General features: G+C 39.9%; 1 protein-coding gene across 1 annotated transcript in view; it reads left to right on the top strand.

Annotated features, from left to right (window-relative positions):
* The window catches only part of LOC121529509 (meiosis inhibitor protein 1), a 141,991-nt gene that overhangs the window by 106,266 nt on the left and 15,241 nt on the right, over positions 1-20,484 (top strand). Inside the window, exons 28-31 of the mRNA XM_041817425.1 lie at positions 1,927-2,111; positions 13,413-13,494; positions 15,487-15,593; positions 16,323-16,454. Of these exons, the coding sequence (XP_041673359.1) occupies positions 1,927-2,111; positions 13,413-13,494; positions 15,487-15,593; positions 16,323-16,454 (506 nt within the window). The remainder of the gene's footprint in view (positions 1-1,926; positions 2,112-13,412; positions 13,495-15,486; positions 15,594-16,322; positions 16,455-20,484) is intronic.

The raw sequence follows: 20,484 nt of genomic DNA, 5'->3' as shown, positions 1-20,484 counted from the left end.
ACGCATTACTTGACTGAACTTACTGACATGACATTGACTTGGTTACATGCAAAAGGGAAGTTAAAGGCAAAACAGTTTGAGTTATATACCCACAGCTTTGAATTTTCTGCATAAGGAGACGAATGTGATGGTAAAATGTAAACAGGCCAAAAATTAAAACCTTTTCACTGCTGTGAACTCATCAAATCTTTCCAAGCTTCTTCAAAGAAGAAATGCAAACACAGAGCTAAAAGACCCCCAGACCCTAAGTGATGCTCAAGGTGAGAACATGATGACAACACCAACCAAGCAGCTGCAAGCAGGCTTTGTCAGGTATGGGCATGATGAGCAAACCTGGGATCCCGTGGAGCTCCAGAATCCTCCAGGGAGCGTCTCCACCTACCAAGTCAAATGGCCTCTGGTAGTAAACATAGGCTGCAAGCAACTCTCTATTGAAAAAAGGTCAGTAGAGACCATAATTTCTTCAGAACTGATGCCTTTCAGAGGAGAGGTGAAACGTCTTCAAGAACCTCGATCCAGTCTTGATGAGGCTTCGGATAACCATGACCTCACAGACATTGTGTAAGTCACTTGTCCCTACTGTTGGACAGTGGTTCTCAGCTTTTTCAGCCCACGACCCCCAAAATAAAGGTGCCAGTGACCAGAGACCCCCACTGTACCTGAAGGTGGCTGAACATAGCCATAAACATTCAGGATTAGTCATGTGCAGACAAGGCCGCCCATTAGGGGGGATAAAGGGGAAAGCTTTCTGGGGCCCAGCCAAACTGGGGACCAGCAAAATCATGGTCTATTGTAAAGTTAAACTGTGGTATTTTATAGTTAACCTGAATAATAACCAATCTTATCAAAGAAACAAATTTTAATTCATTTGTGTAGTAAGTAGCCCTCTTAAAAATGTAAATGTAAATGTAAATGGTGGAAAAGATGGTATAATTAGATATTAAAAGTTGCAGAAATGGGTTAGAAATTTCAAAAATTAGATAAAAGTGGCAAAAAAAAATAACCAAAAATGGGCATATTAAGTGGTAAAAAGGGGTTTCAAAAGTGGTTGAATGGCGTTAAAGTGGCAAAAATAGATGGAAATTTGGTGAAATGGGATGAAAATTGATATAAACTGGCTAAAAAGGGTTAGCTGAGGCAGAAATAGTCAGAATCTGGTAGAAATTAGCATATCAAACTGTGAAATGTGACTTAAAAATTGGTAAAAGGGGTTAATAGTGGCAATAATGTGTCAACAGAGCAGACAATAGGCAGAGAGTTGCAAGATTTGGTTTAGAAGTGGCAAACAGGCAGATAAAAAGTGGGTGAAAGGGTTTAAAACTGAAGAAAAATGTGTTGTAAGTTGCAAAAATGTGTTCAAGTTGGTGGGATAAGGTGATAAAAATGGGTTACAATTAGGCAAAATTGATGTAAAGTGGCAACAGTGTTATTCAAAATGTTCTTATTTTTTTATTTTTTCTCCCAACATTGAGAACCCCTGCTGTAGGATAATTGCTACCTCACTTCTGAGAAGTGATTATTCTGCTCTCTTGAAAAAAGTATACTGTTGACTGAATAAGGATGACTTTTATGCTTACACTGCCCCCTGTAGGAGGTCTTGGTACACTGCAAAGCTAGGTAGACTGACCAAGTGCAAAACCAGCTGCTTTAGCGAAGCACAAAGTATGTTTTGGAATTTGCTGATCTCTCACACAGGTGATCAGTAAAACAACCTGATCAAAGAATCCTTCATTTTTAGTCTACTACTTGCTTCTGTTTCCTCCTTAACAATATTTTGTAAGTTCAGACTTTCTCCTCCACCTCTGCTCTCACACCTGTATCTCCTGTGCCCTCCCACTCAGCATTACAAACTTCCTCCTCCTACTCCTTTTAGTTCTCCAGCCATCATCTGATCCTCTTCTTTTCCTTGTCTCCCACTCTCTCCAGTCAGCTACCTGAAGCTGCTGCAGGCTCTTCTTGATGTCGACCTGGCCTCAGCAGTGGTGTGTGTCAGCTCTGACTCCGGTTTGGTCGGGCCCAGACCTCTGGGAGTTGAAGATGGTGCTTTGTACCCGCTTGGCACCAGAGGCACAAAGCTCCTCTCTACCGCTCTCAGTGGACTCCTTCTGCAGGTTGTAGTCCTCAGGATAACATGTGTTTGTTAATGCATGTCAGTGTGTGTGACAGATTTGGGTCAGAGTTGAATTGTTGGAGACACAAAAGACTTCGACCATTAGGAAAAACATATTATACTTGTTATTTATCCCTGTCTTTAAAATGTGATACAATTCAATGACTGAATTTTAACATAGTTGTGGCTTAAACCATTATCATTTTATATTTGAATACAGATCTATCCTTTTCTTAAATGATACAACCGTCTCCACCCATATCCTCCCTTGAGTCCTTTACATTCGGGTGGACGCTAGAATTCATCAGCTGGAGGGTACGATCTCACACGGACCTCCACTTCTCCTTAACTGTCATGCAGCTGGCATCAGTCCCTGTCCAGTCTCAGCCTAGAGGGTTTGTTGCAGTTATCTGTCCCTCCACATATAACATTATTTAGTATATAAAAATGTACCGACTTGAGCTTGTTGAGCACTTTTCTAGTCATCTTACTGAATTTACACTGCTTTTCTACACCACATTCACACACTAATGGCAGAGGCTGCTATGTAGTGTCTATCACTGTGAGCTTATCCCACTCACACGCCACCAACCAGCAGTGGGAGCAATTTGGGGGCTAGCACCTTGTACAAGCACACTTTTTTTATATGACTTAAACTTTTATTAATTTTGTCACAACATTTAGACTGTATTATGTAGGAAAAGATCTTACTGTTTTATAAGTCACTAAAGAAGAAAAAGAAAAGATAGCAAGCTGACAAGCAGGTCAGAAGAAGAGGGTTGAACAGCCATGGTTGCATGTGTCCATTATCTCTAACTCATTGAGTGCCAGCCCTTTTATAAAATGGAAAGTGCCTTGTGCCAGCGTTTTTGGCCATTTTGAGTCATCTTTCAAGACCCACAGAATATTTTGTACTATGATTCTGAAAACACCAAATAGCTCAAATGAAAGAAGAAACTCTCTATTTCATCATGGAAAAAACATTTGTTTGTAGCTTGTTCCGATCTTGATTTAACTGAAGTTGAAAAGAGGCTAGTTTCACCAAAAAGACCACTTTTTTTCTAGAAAGCTGAGAAAAATGCATTTTGTGAAAGAGAGTCTGTCAAGCAGAACAGTGATTTGAACATTATAATTTTGCCTTCACTAACATGAAAGACATCTGAAAATTGTAATACAAATTTTTTTTTATTGTAAAATAAATAACAATGCTTCCAGTCACTGTCATGCCATTTACACTCCGGAACTGGACGGCCTCCATGGGACCCTCCTATGCGCCCACGTCCTCTCCTGCTTGTCGTTGTATGCATCCAGCTGGCGAGAGGCTGCCTTATTTCTCCGACGCACAGGGGAGACCTCGCGGCATTCTTTAGCCTCTTGGCCGCATAGACAGATGAATTAAAGTGGATTCGCTGTCGTTAAGTTCAGTGTCGGTTTCAGTGAGTAAGCGATTTCTCAGGCAAAAGTTTAAAGTGTCTTCCAGCGTCTAAGTTAGAACTTTCAGCTTAGATTACCTCCGTAACGATTGCTCTGCTCTTTGACCCCAGGGTCTCCACCTCTGATGTTTGATCTACCGTCACTTCTGACTGTAGTGTTCCAACTACCTATCCCAGAAGCCCCAAAATTACTCACAGGGAGCGTGAGAGCGCCCCCTTGTGCCAGCTGCCGAAAAAACACGTTGACGTATATATACATCGGTGGCACTCAATGAGTTAAGGGGAGCATACATATCCAGTATCTTTAAGTTAATGTCAGTTCATGAGTTCCTCACAGTAATTCATAAATTGTCCATTTCCTCCATTTGCTTTCAAACAGATTCTTTCTCTGATGATAAGTCATTTTTTCCATCATGTATACTTCTCTTACAATCTCTAACCAATGTTGTACAGTAGGTGGTTCAGATTTATACAAATTTCTTGTTTTTGCCTTCTTACTTGTTACCAATAATATCTTAGTTAAATATTTATCATTATCAGTCACATAAGCACTTATATCTCCAAGGTACATTACTTTGCATTCATTCGGTATCACATATCCCAGAACATTTTTAATTATGTTATGTACATCCTCCCAATATGAACATAATTTGCCTCTTTATCTCCACATGACTGCCAGCATGTTAGTTGTGAACCAGTTTGTTTACTTTTAATTTTGGGTGTAATAAAGTAGCGTGTTAAATTTTTCCACCCAAACTCTCTCCATATCCTTGAATTTGTAGTGGTGTGTTGCGTTTGACACATGTTAAACCATTCTTCTGTTGCAATTTCAATATTAAGTTCTCTCTCCTATTTTTCTTTTATTTACACAGTTAAAGAGTCTGTACAATCTACTAATGTGTGATAGGGTACAGAAATTATCTTGAATCTTTTCCCATTGCACTATTAAGTCGATGCACAATTTCACATAGAGCTGCAGTAGCCAGTCAGCTAATCCAGGCCAGCTAGACTTTGCCAAGGTAGCTCAACAACCACAGCTTGATCCTGTGTAGTTGTTAGCATCTTTGCTAACATTAGTAAAGATGGGCTTTGCCTGAAGGTGGTATTTCAAAGACAGTTCATCACTGCAGTGTGTACATACAACTTTGGATTCATCTTAACTTCCATTCGCCGGCCGTTTTCTTTAAAAAAAAAAAAAAGGTCTGCCATTAAGCAGAACTGGGTGTGTCTCCTCACTCATCACTGCTGACTGTGTTTGCCCTACCTGTCACCTCCTTACCCCCAGGCATGAAAACATCCGCGCTGTAGGACTACAGGAGGAAGCTGTGGTCAGACTTGGTCAGATGATTAAAATGCGTTATTATTTTTTTTACGCAGTAAGGTTTTAAGATTAATCATGAGCGTTAACATTCGCTGCGCTAATAAAAACATCAAAGTTGGCTATATAAATCTAGAAAAGCACTCAGAGAGGGCAGACCTCCGCCCTATCTCCCAATAGTAAAGAATCCTTTAAAAAATTCCTAGATCCAGATGATGATCTGGATCACTCTCAAAATCTAATCATTTCTTCCTTATGCCATTTCTGACATTTTCTAAAAAATTTCATCAAATCCGTCCATAACTTTTTGAGTTATGTTGCTAACAAACTAACACACAAACAAACTAACTAACTAACTAACAAACCCTGCTGATCACATAACCTCCTTGGCGGAGGTAATGATGAGTGAAGAGCCCTTATCGGACTTGCCCCTGACAGGTATCTAATATTGCCAATAAAACTAAAACTAATGAAAACTAAACTAAAACAAAGCATTTTTCCCAAATAAAAACGAAACGAAACGAACAAACCAGCAGCAAAAACTAATTAAAACTAAATTGAAATTTAAAACAACAACAAAAAAAAAACTAAATAGAAATGGAAAAACTAATGAAAAATCCAAAACTATCCTTGCCTTGGTAGGGTTGGAGACATTTTAATTTCAAGAGATAATTCATTCAACAATTGAGGAGCCAGGAAAGAAAAGGCTCTATCACTTCAGGCTTTTAATCTAGTTTTTGGGATGACGAGGTGAAGCTGATCAACGAACCTCAGGGATCGCAAGGGGGTTTTAGACATTTAAGAGATCAGAAATGTGCTGGGGTGCTGATCTGTGTAAAGATTTTAAAACTAAATTTTAAAATGAATTCTAAAATGAACAGGGAGCCAGTGAAGAGACCCCTCAATCGAGCTGATATGTTCATGTTTTCAAGTACCTGTTAAAAGTCCAGCAGCAGCATTTTGCAAGTGTAAACATGCAAGGAGGCCTGATCAACAGCAATGTAAAGTGCATTTCAGAAGTCCAAATGTGTAGAAATAAAAGCATGAATCATTCACTCGAAGACATTAAAAAATAAAACTGATTTTAAAAAAAAATCTCAGAAGATAAAAGAAAAAGCTGGATTCAACAACAGACTTTTGTTGATCCATTTTAAAATCATTGTCAGCTTTATCCTGGTGCTATTTGCCCAAATTTGTTTGACATTTTTTAGTTTAATTCCAGCTCTTTATTGCAGGTTAGGTCTCCTGAAAACCATAGAAAGCATGTGTTTTTTATTGGAGTACAATAACTCTAAGTTAAGTAAGTAAGTAAGTAGGAATCATAAGAATTATGATCTTACCTCACTGGAAGAAAACATTCTTCTAACATTAAAACAAGAATCACAAAGCCCTCCAGCTGCTCGATGTCCTCTGCTCAGTTACATGAAGGCAGGTGTGTTTCCTTTCCTGTGAGACTGCATCGTAGTTTTTTTAAAGGATCATTAAGGTGACTGATGCTTGGTAAATTTGCATCAAGAGCTGGAAGTTAAGGTGATTAATTTGCATTAATTAAGAAATGATTAACAACTGAAGGTTTCTATATTAAGTACATGTGTACATCCATTAAAGTTGGAACACCTAATTCATAACCATGTGTGCACACAGCAGAAGGCTTAAATGATGTTTTGATGAGGCGACCTCTCTCTCACTTCACTTTTACATCTTCATTCAGCATACTGAATGATACATAGGCAGCTTTTTGATTCATGACATTGAATCGGCCTTTTTCAAACATTGCTGTGCAGGAAATGAGAGTTTTATTCAGTAGTTTAAGCACAAATACACAGCTTTGTTCTATGAAACATTTTTACATAAGGTTAGTGTATTGAATTGTTCCTTTCACACAAGTATGAGTTAAGCTGTAAATATGTGAAGCTCAACAGTCTTAATTCAAAATAAAGCAGTAGAATAAATCTATTTGACATTTTAGATAATCTTCTCAGTTATTTTAACTGAATTCAACTTCCACATTTGGAATATCCTGTTGGTTTTTGTGATTAAAGTTGTTTTGGTCTGATAATAGTCGATGATAAAAGAAGCATTCTGGCATAACAATGCACCGACTCTAATGTGAACAAATATAAAGAGCTAAAATGCCCAGTCAAGCATAGCCATAGATATTGGCCACTTTCTTTACTGCCATAGTTAATGGTCAAGTCTGAATAGTCAAACAATAAAGGGTGCAATTCTCCTGACTGGAACGGGGATAATGTGTATTGATGAATCTGAAGGCTATTTGAGTTCACGAGTATCCTCAGTATGAGAAGCTGCAGTGCATTGTCCATAAAAAGCAGAAAGGGGCTTTCAGGTCAGATGTGGTGCAGCACAGAGCAAGGGGGGTCACACAAAAGCTTCAAGTCCTGTCCATCATCAGAACAAGCTGCTAGATGGCTGAAAAGATAGTCGGAAAGAAGACAGTGGTAGTACTGTAGAAGTAGGTATTTTTTGGACACACAATGTATGAGTTCACTTATCAGAGGAAAAGCCCTGGTTTTTCTTCTGTTGAGGAGGTGAGAAAGAAGAATAGGGTTCATGTAATCCTCAGGGCAGGACAGGATTATGGAGTCTAGGCTTGACTGGGAGCTGCAGTTTCACAACAACAGCGTCCAGGTCCACTTCAAGCTGAGTGCTGAGTGGTTTGACAGCCTGTTAGGAAGAGTTCAACACAAAAGAGTTTTTTGTTTTTCTTTTCTGTCAGCTGATTTTTCTGTGAGGATTGGCATGAGGATAAAGTAGGCTACAATTTAGTATAAGATCACAATTTATTTGTATATAGAAAAGAAACTGCACTTTTCTGTTGCTTTTAAAACATGCCTGGCAAAGTGTTGGAAGTTTCTTTCCAAATCAGAGCTTTTGGTTGCAGTGTTGTAGTGCAGGATATACGCAGGTATATGGAGTATACTCTTATTTTTCAGTCCCTATAGAACATATCCATCTCAAATCCCCTCTCCTAGGATAGCAAAGGTAACAAAAGTCATCTGAGGGCGCTAGTTTAGCTCACTTGCCAGAGCAGACATCCATATACAGAGGCTTCAGTCCTCAATGCATACTGAGAACACTTGTGCATTGCTTTGTAAATGCATTTCCCCATCACTGTGGAGGACAGAGGAGTTAAGTGACGGTGTGAATACTAATACTAAAGGCCCAGGACTGAAAATGCAAGATGGTCTTGCATGGTTTAGAGGTCAAATATTATGCAAAATACACTTTTTCAGGCTTTCTAGCAAAAATATGTGCCCCTTGCCTGTCAATCAGAAAAATCTCCCCCCTCTCTTTCTTCACCTTTCAGAAAATGTGTGCTGAAACAGGCCATTCTCAGATTATCCCCTCATGATGTCATGTGGGGAGTTAGCCCCGCCCCCATGTTTGGTTGGCATTCTCCACTTTGAAGAAAGTTCCGCTCTCCTCTCCTGCTCCTCTCCTGATAGGAGAACTACATCCACTAAGCCACATCCATTTCCTGAGAGGGGTGGAGTCAGGCAGCTCATTAACATTTAAAGCTACAGACACAGAGACAGCTTGTTCAGAGCAAGGCTGAAACAGAGGGGTTTTTAGACATGCAAAAATCCTAATTTCGTGTGTTTTTTCACCAACAAACTTCGCAGGCATGTTTTGGGGACTTCTGAGACCAAAATAAACTTGTCTTAAAGGGGTAAAACCTTACCTTGCAAAGCAGATGGATACGCCCGTTTCTGTGCACCTCACTGGTGAATCCATCTTGCAAAGCTCCCATCTGGTGACAGGACCAATCAGCAACGAGGGGCAGTACTTTCAGGCACGCAGGAGTCGTGATGTAAGCAAGCAGCAACAAGAGGCTGGTGCTGTTATGTCGGAAGACATTAGCGTGGATGTTGCTAAAGCACCAGTTCTCTCAGAACTTGATGACATTTCTTCGTTAAAAGAAGAACAAAGAACAGCAGTGAGTTGTTTTCTTTTCAAAAATGACAAAAGTCTACAGTAGCCATGATTTGCATTTTGCAGTTCTATATGGAGTTTATTACTCGATAGCTGCGCACCTGCACCTCGATGGCGGTGACGACATCATGTGTTTTGTTGCTCTGATTGGCCCGTAAAGATATGACTGACAGAATGTTCATCCAATCTCCCTCCCAAGTTTTTTTTTCAAAGGCTCTGCCCTTTGCTAAACGCTGTATATTGAAGGTTTTCCAGATGAATGTGTGAAACACATCCATCCGGTGTGCCAGGTTAGGTAGAATATGTGACCTTTACAAAATCCGGAAGTCATCTTTTGTGTGGCTTATGAAAACATGGGAGATAAAGCTCTTACCTTGTGCAAAAGTGGCAATGATTGGGTTTGGTAGCATCATGCAGCACATACCAACCTATCTTAAAGCGCCTTATTTCATGATACCAGAATTCTAAACTTTTTATTATTCTAACAAGTATTTGAATGATATTGATTCCTGTTTTGATATTACAACAAAAATAGAGGTCTTAAGCCTGACACACGCTGCAAGATAACTGGCAGAATTTTAGCATGCAAACATCAGTTTAGACAGTTCTCTTTCACTTGAGGCAGCTTTTTGGTTAAAGATAAGACCCTAATATTTATTGTTCATGAAATCCCCAGACTTGAGTCTTAATTTAAAGACATAGCCTTTGAGAGCAGATGAAATTATTTTGTTTCCTCAAAAATATCTTGAGGTCGTAACCCAAATATACAATCCTGAAAGCATTGAAAATGAGAGTCATGCATGCAATTATCTGACTTGTTTACACAAGCTGCATACATTCATTTACTGACAGATGCCTTGTCTGTGTTGGGCCAGTCCGTTTGTCTTAATGGAACTGCAGCTGTTTTCAAGATGGAGTATTCTTACACACATTGATGTCAGTATTTGCGTACTGTCTTATTGTATTGGTGCTGTTCCCTTTGTTTACGATAAGAATGAGCACCTTGAGAATGCTCTGAGTTTCCACCTGCATTCACTTTGGAGTTTATCTTAACAAGGTAATCCTGTAGAAACAGATGCTCCGAGGTCATCCACGTAAACATGGATTACAGCTTAATGATCTGCCACCGAGCTGTGGCAGGTCATTAAAACTTCTCTGAGTGAACAGACGCAAATATGAAAGCCCTGATGTCCTTAACTCTCAACATCCTGTCGCCCTCATCATGCTGTGAAAGATTAGCTTTATTATGTTTCTACTAGAGGAAAAAGCATGAGAGTTTGATTTGGTTTAATAAATAGCCTTGAAAAGCTCCAGATGATAATGAGCAATTCAACTGATTCATTTTGGTGCTAATAAATTCCAGCTCCTTCAGTACAATGGTTATAAAACTGATAGAATAGATTACAATCGGAAAAGATGTCAGCTGTAAAGTTAATTTAAATGCACCAAACAGAAGAATTTGCTTAAAGCAAAAAGAGATGGTCTGGGTTGTTCAAGAGAAAGATTTTCAAAATGTTCTCTACATAAGACAGATGTTTCAGAGAGGAAGGAGTCCATGAAAAAGCACTCTATCAAACTACACACAGTCAAACTTTCACTAATAAGTTGGCGATATTTTGATGTCCATGCATCCCTTATCTACACCGCTTCTACCACTCAGGGTCATGGCGGTCTGGAGCCAATTCTTGCTGTCATCAGGTGAGAACTATGGTACACCCTGGTCACCAGTCAATCACAGGGCTGACATGTAGAGACAAATAAGGAGTCGCACTCATACCTACGGCAATTTAAAGTCACCTTACCAGCATATTCTTGGTCTGTTGCAGAAGTCGGAGAACCCATGGGGGTTTTCGTGCAAACTCTACAGAGAAAGCCACGGTTTGACCAGGATTCCCTAACCCTTCTTGCTGTGAGGCAACACTGCTGTTTTCTGCAGCATTTGAGCAGCCTTGTTTTGTTCCGTGTTTGTGTAATTTAAACAAAGTGTAAGACTTTATCTGCTAGTTTTGATGGCTAAAACAAAGAACTTTTCCAACATTGGGTGCTATGGGCTTCTGTATTTTGCTGCTGTGGTATCAAACTGTTACCAGTATCATTTGAGTTTTACTCAAATCATATCAAAGTTTAAAATTCTGGTTAGACAACTAGGGATGTGCCCAACTTTTCGGATGATTTTAAGCCCTTTTGGTCAGTTATGGCTCCCTAACACACTACCATTGTTAAAATGATAGTCGGGGAGAATGGTTGTATTGATTTTAAGTCATGCACAAGCAATCATACTGTGTTACAGCCCACCTCCTCCACCTTCGCCTGGGCAAAGGAAGTGTATTCTGCTCCCGCACGGTACAAAGGGTATGAACTAGTGCCTGGCAATTAATTGCAAATTAGATTCAATTGCGATATGGCCTGCTGCAATTTACAAATCACAGAAGTTCAATATTCCTTTAAGTTGAAATGTGTCAAAATACTATTTTGATATATGCATTGCTTGCAGCAGCAGAGATTTTATGCACATTATGCAGACATTCAAGTGTCAACACCGGTCCATTTAAATATGACGTACTGTACTTCTCACCGAGGTTATCATAGTTAACTTAAACTAACTATATAACTAAAACTAAAATGTGAAAATCCTTTTAGTTAACTGAAACTAAATTAAAAAACTAAGCTTTAACAAAAAAAACTAAAGCTAGTTAAAACTTTATAGTGCGCTTACAAAACTAAAATGATATAAAAATAGAGACAAAATGTCCTTAGTTTTAGTCTTTGACACAACCATACCAATTGGCACCTACACCCAAGTCTGGGGAGTCTAAAATGGCCTGATTTGATTGGTTAAGACTTCAAGCACTGGTAGTTTATTTTTGGAGTTGTATTCAAACATCAACTTTAAATAAATAAAGTGATAAGTAAAGAGTAGACTGAATATGTTTTTAAAAAATATGTGATGTTCACTCAGTCCTGACATCTATCCAAAAAAAGCTACTAAAACTAAACTGAAACGAAGCATTTTTGCCTAAAACTAAACTGAAATAGAACACAGAAAGTGAAAATGAAATAAGAATATTACCAATACTGACACCTTGCTGCTGTTAGCAAAGCATATCCCCCACCCTAGCCTCCTCCTTTATAGCATAAAGCTTGTTGCACCCTCATATCCAGACTCACGCTACTATGGATTCATTGCAGTTGAAATAATGTCATTGTTTTCTCTACACATTGTCATTTAAAGATCTATTATTATAGGAGCATATTTATACACATATTATACACATCAGACCACTTCATTAGTGATGGATGTAAAACTGAATGAACTTTAAAAAGTGCTCTATGGAGGACAGATGACAACACAGAAGCATGACAGTTCAGGGATGTTCAATATTATTGGCATGCTATCTGTATCAGCAAACATGAACATTTTTGCCAATATTTACAACCAGTATTTTGGCTGTAACAGCGGCCTATATCAATGTAAATATGGCTATATAAACAAGTAAGTTAGTGGAGTATTAGGCTGGACCAACAGACCTACAATAGCTAAAGTATCCGTCTTTAATCATCATCATTCCTGACACTTTGAAGTCTGTTATAAGGACTGAAGTTTGTCAGTTGATCCATCCTCAAACTTTAAACTGTGAGTTTTAGGGACTGAAGTTTTAGGGCTGAACTACATTTAAATATCTGTATTGATCTGCAAAAATCCAATACCTTGCATCTCTTAAATGGTAATTTTTCACTTTAAAGGAAGTGAAAAAGTCTAAAAATCCACTACCGTTATTTCATTATCTATGCCTGAAAGAGTTTAGAGAAATCTTTTATTCTTTTGCATTTGTCAGACTGAAAAAAAAGCATGGACAAATTTACATCCTAACTGAATATCAAGGCTGTTATATTTCTGTTTTATTCCGTGTCTATGCTGCAGCCTTTCAGCCTCTCGTTCCACACCACTGCCATCTCTTCTGTGTGAAAACTGCAAGGCCAAACTGAGCTCAGCTCTCTGGTTCAGTGCTCTGTCGTCTGCTGTTCAGCTGCTGATAGGAGCAACCATTCCCTCCTCTCTGCTCTCTCTTTTTCTCCTTTTCCCCCTGATACTCGGGCTTAGTGGCAGAGTTTCTGTCCTCTTTGCTTCCTCTCTTCCTATTTCATGACTCTGCTTCCCTTACTTTTCATCCCTTGCTGTTCTTTGCTTACTTTTAACTAATTACCCCAATCTGTAGTTTCTCTTTTAGTCCTTTCTCGGAGACATGACTCCTTCTTTCCTCTCTTTCCTGCCTCAGGATTATGGTGTAACCCTCCTCTGCCGTCTGTATACCCGTCTGGCCTACTTCAGTATTTTTGGACACTACATCGCGCCCACTGCCGGCACTGCCACTGTGGGAGAGATATGCATTATTAAAACTCAGACGCTCTCTCGAGTGTTTCCTTATTCTTTCTTTTGTTTTTGGTGGGCCTGTGTCTGTGGGTTCTCTGTGTCTGTTTCTCGTGCCTCCTGTGGATTATGTGACTTATAATTATACAACATTTAAGAGCTGTTGGATATTTCTCTCATCTTTCATTTTTATGGTGTACCTGAATTTTCTTTCATGTTTCTCCTCAGAAACACGAGCTGTTGCTGAGAGTCACAGTCAACTGTCTTGGCTCCCTGCTGGGCTTTCTTCAGAGGAAGATTCCTGCAGCAGGTATCAGACTGAGAGACATTTAAAGAGGTTAAGATCATGTGTTTATGTGAGTAAAGGCTGGGTAGTGCAGGGTAACTGACAAGATGTTATGACACAATACGATTTAAGTGTTTCCCCTACCATTCTGCTGGCTGTGCTCACTCCTGTCCCTTCAAAGTAAATGTGCAAAATATTTTGTTTATATATAAATCAAATTTAAAAGTGTAAAGAGTTGTTTCTATATGTCAGAGAAAGTAAAGATATCTCTAAGCTGAAAAAAACATGCAAGGGAGAGTTTTAGTTGCACATGTTCTGACAAATGCACAAAATTTCAAGATTTTACCATTTTTTTTATCTTGATTCTTACAGTTCACAAAAATCGGCTATTTCAGAATACTAAAATATTGTGGAAAAGTCCAGTTTGCAAAGGTTTCCTCAGCCTTCATTCTGTAACTCTGGTTCAGTACACACAACTGCAACCATGGGGAAGACTGCTGAGCTGAGCACTGTCCAAAGGACAATCATTGACACCCTCCATGGGGAGGGTAAGCCACAGAAGGTTACAGAGGCTGTGTCAAAGCATATTCATGGAAAGTCGACTGGAATGGAAAAGCACAAGCAACAGGGATGAGCTCAGCCTTTAGAGACTGGAGTCAGTGGATCAAGAGCCACCACACAGACGGGTCCAGGAAATGGACTGCAAGTGTCGTGTTCTTAGTGTTGAACCACCTGTGAACCATCAGCGTCTCACGTGCGCTAAGGAGAAAAAGATCTGGACTGTTGCTCAGCGATCCAAAGTCCTGTTTTTAGATGAAAGTAAATTTATTGTCATTTGGAAATCAAGGTCCCAGAGTTTGGAGGAAGATCAGAGAGGTATAGAATCCAAGGTGCTTGAAGTCCAGTGTTTTCAGTCTCCACAGTCAGTGATGGTTTGAGGTGCCATGTCATCTGCTGCTGTTGGTCCAGTGTGATTTATCAAGTCTAGAGTCAACGCTGTCAGCCGTCTACCTGGAGATTTTAGAGACCCTCATGCTTCCACCTGCTCAGGAGCTTTATGGAGATCCTGATTTACTTTCCCAGCAGGACTTGGCACCTGTCTACAGACCCAACAATCCAGATGAGCTGAAGGCTGCTATCGGAGCAACCTGGGCTTCATAACACCCTAGCAGTGCCACGGACTGATTGCCTCCATGCCTCGTCACATTGATGCAGCAATTTGTGCAAAAGGAGCTCCAACCAGTTACTGAGTGCAGAAATAACATTTTCCAGAAGGTCAACATTTCTGTGTTATAAATCCTGAATTTAGAATATATGGAATTTTACTACTTGAACAAATAGCAGGGGGAAAAAAAGTTTTCATCATATTCAAATTTTTTTTGGATGCACCTGTACTTTCTGTGGTTTCTTTGCTGTGGGACTGGGAACTGGCGTAGAAATTGCACTGCCGAGTATAGCTCAGGTGTAGGCCCCAGTGGAGCAGGAGCATAGATTGAACTCAGAGATTTCTATCTTTAATGTGCTGTACTGCACTTTTGAGTATATTGCTTTCTTTCTTCAAATTGGTGCATTTTAAATAGCTGAATTTCTTCCAATACTCTTTGCTTGTTGTATTTATTTTCCTTCTCACATTTCTTATTTCTTTTATATTTGTGTCACATCCCACCTCTGAAGTCCCCCCTCTTGTTCAAATGGGAAAGTTTCCTGCTCTGGTTAGTGGATATATACAGACAAAAATAAGGAATATTTAAGGGGCAAGCTGTCCCAACCTTTTTTAGAAATTTTCAGGAGTGCATGTGTAGAAAATGTGCTAAAGTTTGTGTTTCTTGGACAGAGAGAAGCACCACTTGCATGTTTTCTTCCATGTACTTGCTGTGTGTCTGGATTTTGTTGTTTTTGTAGGCTTTCAGACATGCACCTTTCCAGTGGCTGCTCTTAGAGGTACAGGGCAAAATGTACCAGCACCAATCTCAGTGTGACACCCTGTTTTTTGTCACTTTTCTCCCCCTGGATAAGCAAAGTACGTGGCGTGTCAGCCGTGGAGTCGATTCCTCCTCAGCTCCCTGATGAGCTCAGGAGAGAGCTGGTTCCTGCACCCTGCTATCCTCAGATTCATCTCAACTGTGAGAGACACACGCACACAGACACCACTCAAACCCAGTCTGCTTTCTCTGACTTGGTTCTGAGCTGTAATAAATATTTGATATTAAAAGTATCAAAAGTTAATGAAGGTAATAAAAAGGAGACGTGAAGGAAGTGTTTGATTCGTATGAGTAATGAGAGTGAGGACTGTTCAGTGTTATGCAGACTGACACAGTACAACTAATTCAATTTTGAGACACGTTTTTCCACAGTCTGTGCTCATAACTGAGGTTTTCAGATGCACCTTTTTGCAGTTTAATGAGAAATCATGAGAGGAGACATTTTTCATCTGTAGCCATTCTTTCTAGGGTTTGCACACTCTCTGAATTTTAACTTTGATACGGGGCATGTGAAAATTAAATGGTATTGATAAGCCATAGGTCTTAAATTTAATCCCAAACTCCTGCAGTCACATGCCAAAGTGTCCTGAAGACACTGAACCCTGAATTTCTCCTGCCCCTGCATCATTTGTGTGCAAATATGTAAGAATAGAAGTTGTAAAACTTGTGAATATTTTACAGAGCATCCTCAGCCATCAGTATGTGAAAGTGGTGTGGTGTAAAAAAATCACTTTGAGTAGTCAGAAGACAACCACAACATCAGTTTACTTCAGAAGAGTATGATGTTAATTGCTGCTTTGATTCCTTATTCTTTCATCTGTTTCTCTTTCTCCCTTCAGATATCTGAATCTGTGTTTCTGTTCTCTGCAGCTCCTGCAGCACAGCAGTACAAGCGTGCTCAACGAGCCTGACCTGCTGCAGGTGGTGGAGGCGGTGGAGAAGAGGGGGGTGAAGGAGCTCAGCAAGGACGCAGCACAGGCCCTCAGGCAGCTTCTCACACTGGTACAACCACTCATAGTGTGAAAAACACACACGCACCTTTTATACAATGAAGGACAGGCGGCCTTTAGCATGCTGTCAGCTGTCAAAATATGACTTCTTTCTATGAATGAATAAGGAAACATGATGTTCATGTAAAGTAGAAGTTTGTTTTAGAGATGTCACAGTTTAACCCTTTATGACCTGCCATAGAATAAGTCCGCCAGAGCATATCTTTACACATTTACATGCTGTAGTGCAATTTTTTGAGTATTTGAATTTGCTATACATCAATACAACGCTTAGAACGAAAATTTTAATGATGTGTATGTGATACAGTATGTCCACAGTAACAAAGTAAAGTGCGCATAGTGCAAAAAATCACAGGAAAAATTAAAAGCCTATATTTTCTCCACATTTTTATCAAAACTGAGATGTCACAGCTGAATCCCTCAAAACTATGATTGTAAAAATTTGTACAAGTTCATTTCAAACCAAAAAAATACTATTTTGAGTGTGTTCATAACTTAATTTTTTGAAATACACTCATCTTTATAAACTGTGGCAAAAACGATAATAAAATGAAATTGTGCTCAATTTGCAAAAAGACAGCATGTTTATAAAAGATTTAATTATATTCTATTTACAGTGGTGCAATCAAATCTTTAAGTGTGCCAGATACTTTTGAGCATACAAATATTCGCAGAAGACCATGTTGAAACAATAACAAGTGCGACCTGCAAGAAAATACGCAATAGGTTCATGGAGGCAAACGGCATCATACATCCTCATGTACATGTAAAGTACAGTGTCGTGAAAAAGTATTTGCCCCCTTTCTGATTCCTGAGTTTTTTGCATATTTATCACACTTAAATGTTTCAGATCATCAAACCAATTTTTATATTTCACAATGACAACCCAAGTAAGTACAAAATGCAGTGTCTGAATGATTATTTAATTTTTATTTTATTTTTTTAAGGGGGGGGGGAGAAAAAAATCCAAACCTATCTGACCCTTTGTGAAAAAGTAATTGCCCCCCTTGTTAAATCATGAGTTAACTGTGACTAACCACAGTTTTTTTTTTTTTTCAGAAAGCTAAGTTCAATTTCACTGGCCACACCAGGCCTGATTACTATCAGGTTTGTTGAATCAAGTAATCACTTAAACAGAAGCTGTCAGACAAAGTGAGGTAGACTACAAAATCTCAGAAAGAAAGGCATCATGACACGATCCAGAGAAATTGAAGACAAAATGATTGAAATCTATCAGTCTGGAAAAGGTTACAGAGCCATTTCCAGCAAACCACAGTCAAAGCCATTATCCACAAATGGAGAATACTGGGAACAGTGGTGAACTTTCCCAGGAGTGGTCGACCAACCAAAATGACTCCAAGACCGTAACGACAACTCATCCAGGAGGTCACAAAAGAACCCAGAACCACATCCAAGGACCTGCAGGCCTCACTGGCCTCAGTTAAGGTCAGAGTTCATGACTTAACCATAAGAAAGACACTGGGCAAAAATGGTATCCATGAGTTCCAAGGCCAAAACCACTGCTGACAAAAAAAGGTCAACGTCCGACCATCAGTCCATCAGTCCAGGACCTCGAGCTCAAGTGCTCTTGGCTAAGTTAAAACAATTCTGTGAAGAAGAGTGGGCCAAAATTTCTCCACAGTGATGAGGAAGACTCAACACCAGTTATCACAAATGCTTTATTTCAGTTATTGCTGCCAAGGGTGGAACAACCACTTATTAGGTTCAGGGGGCAATTACTTTTCACAGAGGGTCAGAAAGGTTTGGACACCCCCCCCTTAAAAAAATAAAACAATCATTCAAACACAGCATTTTGTATTTTCTTGGGTTGTCATTGTGAAATATAAAAATTGGTTTTGATGGTCCGAAACGTTTAGGTGGGAAATATGCAAAAAAAAACTCAGGAATCAGAAAGGGGGCAAATACTTTTTCACGGCACTGTAGGAAGTGGACCCCACAACTGTTTGAATGGGCTATAATCATGCCAAACATCGTCTCATCTCGGTTTAACATGAAGGGTTTAGTGTGAACTTTACAACGTATCCTATGATAGAATCGCTGGTGCAACAGGCCGCTGTCATCTTTGACACTTCCACCTCTGCAAACACATACTGACAATCTTACCTACTGGGCACCTGTGTGGCACAGATCCCACAAACAGCCTCATGTTTCACCTGCTCCACACTCCATGTCCAGGTTTGTAATTGGATCATTATTTGTCAGGCACCCTGCTCCCTAGTGGAGCCTGCTTTTGGCACTAACTCAGTCACCCCAGCTGAATAAGAACAACTGTTCTGTTAGCACAAATGATCTGAATCTGATCACACAGAAGAGAAAATGTTGTGCTTTTCAATCTACAGAACGTGTGTATGAAATTTATACAAAAGAAAACATTTTATTTTGGACCTTAGGCTCTACTCTGCTTGTTTGTTATCATAGCAAGGCAGCTTAAAAGATTCAAAAGAGTCAACCCTGGACTATAAAAGATTAATTTGAAGCTTTTGGTGAGTTTGACTCGAGGATATGTGATCATTGATTCATTATTTGAATAAAAAATACAAAGTTGAATAAATCAAAGCTCAAAGTAGCTCCTGACTCTGCAGTTTAAGGAGCAGAATACAACAAGAGAGCAAGAGTATTCAAGGATTTAATGCAAAACTGGAGTCAGAGCTGCAGAAATGGGATAGCATTCAGACTGACTCAAAATTCTTAAAGCCAGACAAACAGAGCAAAGATTGTCTTTTCCTGCAAACACAAATCCAGCATTTTACTCCTATATGTCATGCAACCATGCATCAAAGATGAGCTTTAACTTATGGAAGCAACAAATTATATAAAAAAATCAGGGAATACAAGGAACTTGTTTGCATACTTTCCTCTCATTGTCTTTGCACAATCCAATTTGCAGTTTTAGATCGGTACAATGGCATTCAGAGTGCTTCGCACAAAACATCATCATGACAAAGGGCAGAAGAAGCTCATTAAAACTGGACATTAAACTCATTAAAACAAACCTTATAAATCAGAGGGCCGACTGTGTTGTAGTGAGACTTTCAGTGTTTCTAAAGCCAAAGGAATTGTTCCATCCATCCATTTTCTTCTGCTTATCCAGGGTTGGGTTGCGGTGGCAGCAGGCTAAGCAAGTCAACCCAGACATCTCTCCCTCCAGCAACATTTTCCAGATAAGATATATAATCCCTCTAGCAAGTTCTGGTCTACCCCGGAGTCCCCTTCCAGTGGGGCGTGCCTGGAAGACCTCCACAGGGAGGAGTCCAGGAGGCATCCTATTCAGATGCCTGAACCACCTCAACTGGCTCCTTTCGACGCAAAAGAACAGCAGCTCTACTTCGAGATCCTTCTGGATGTCCTGGCTCCTCACCCTATCTCTAAGGCTGAGCCCAGAAACCCTCCTGAGGAATCTCATTTCAATTATTTGAACATGGGATCTTATTCTTTTGGTCATTACCCAGAGTTCATGACCATCGCTGAGGGTTGGGACAAAGATCGAGTTTTGCCTTCTGGCTCAGCTTCCTCTTCACCACAACGGTGTGGTACAAAATCTGCAGTTCCGCAGGTGCTGCACCATTCCAGTCCCTTCTACCCTCACTTGTGAACAAGAACCCTGAGGTACTTGAAGTCCTTCACTTGGGGCAAAGACACCCTCCCCACCTGGAGAGAGCAACCCACCGGCAATTGTTGTTGAACTCAAAGATGTGCACACATCGCAGTCATGTATTCAGGCATGAGGCTGTAGACCTCAATGCACTGGTCGTGGGATCGATTTCCAGTCCTAATTCTAAGTCTGTAAGGGCTTAGGGCTGTCTCACTGTAAATTGTGAAGTGTGTGAGGGATCCCTGGCAGACTTTTTGAGCCTTTCCCTTAAGTGGGCATATTTGCAGGCTTAGCATTAGGGAATTCCCCATAGTTCATAGCATCGTGACGTATGACAGGGAATCCCTGGGGAAGCCTGCAAGCAAATACCATAAAAGCGAAGTGAAAAGGGTGAAAAGTAAACAAATGG

Source organism: Cheilinus undulatus, linkage group 21, assembly GCF_018320785.1.
Source record: "Cheilinus undulatus linkage group 21, ASM1832078v1, whole genome shotgun sequence".
Taxonomy (NCBI): domain Eukaryota; kingdom Metazoa; phylum Chordata; class Actinopteri; order Labriformes; family Labridae; genus Cheilinus; species Cheilinus undulatus.
Note: the sequence above shows the minus strand (reverse complement) of the source record. Positions and strands in the feature narration are given on the sequence as shown.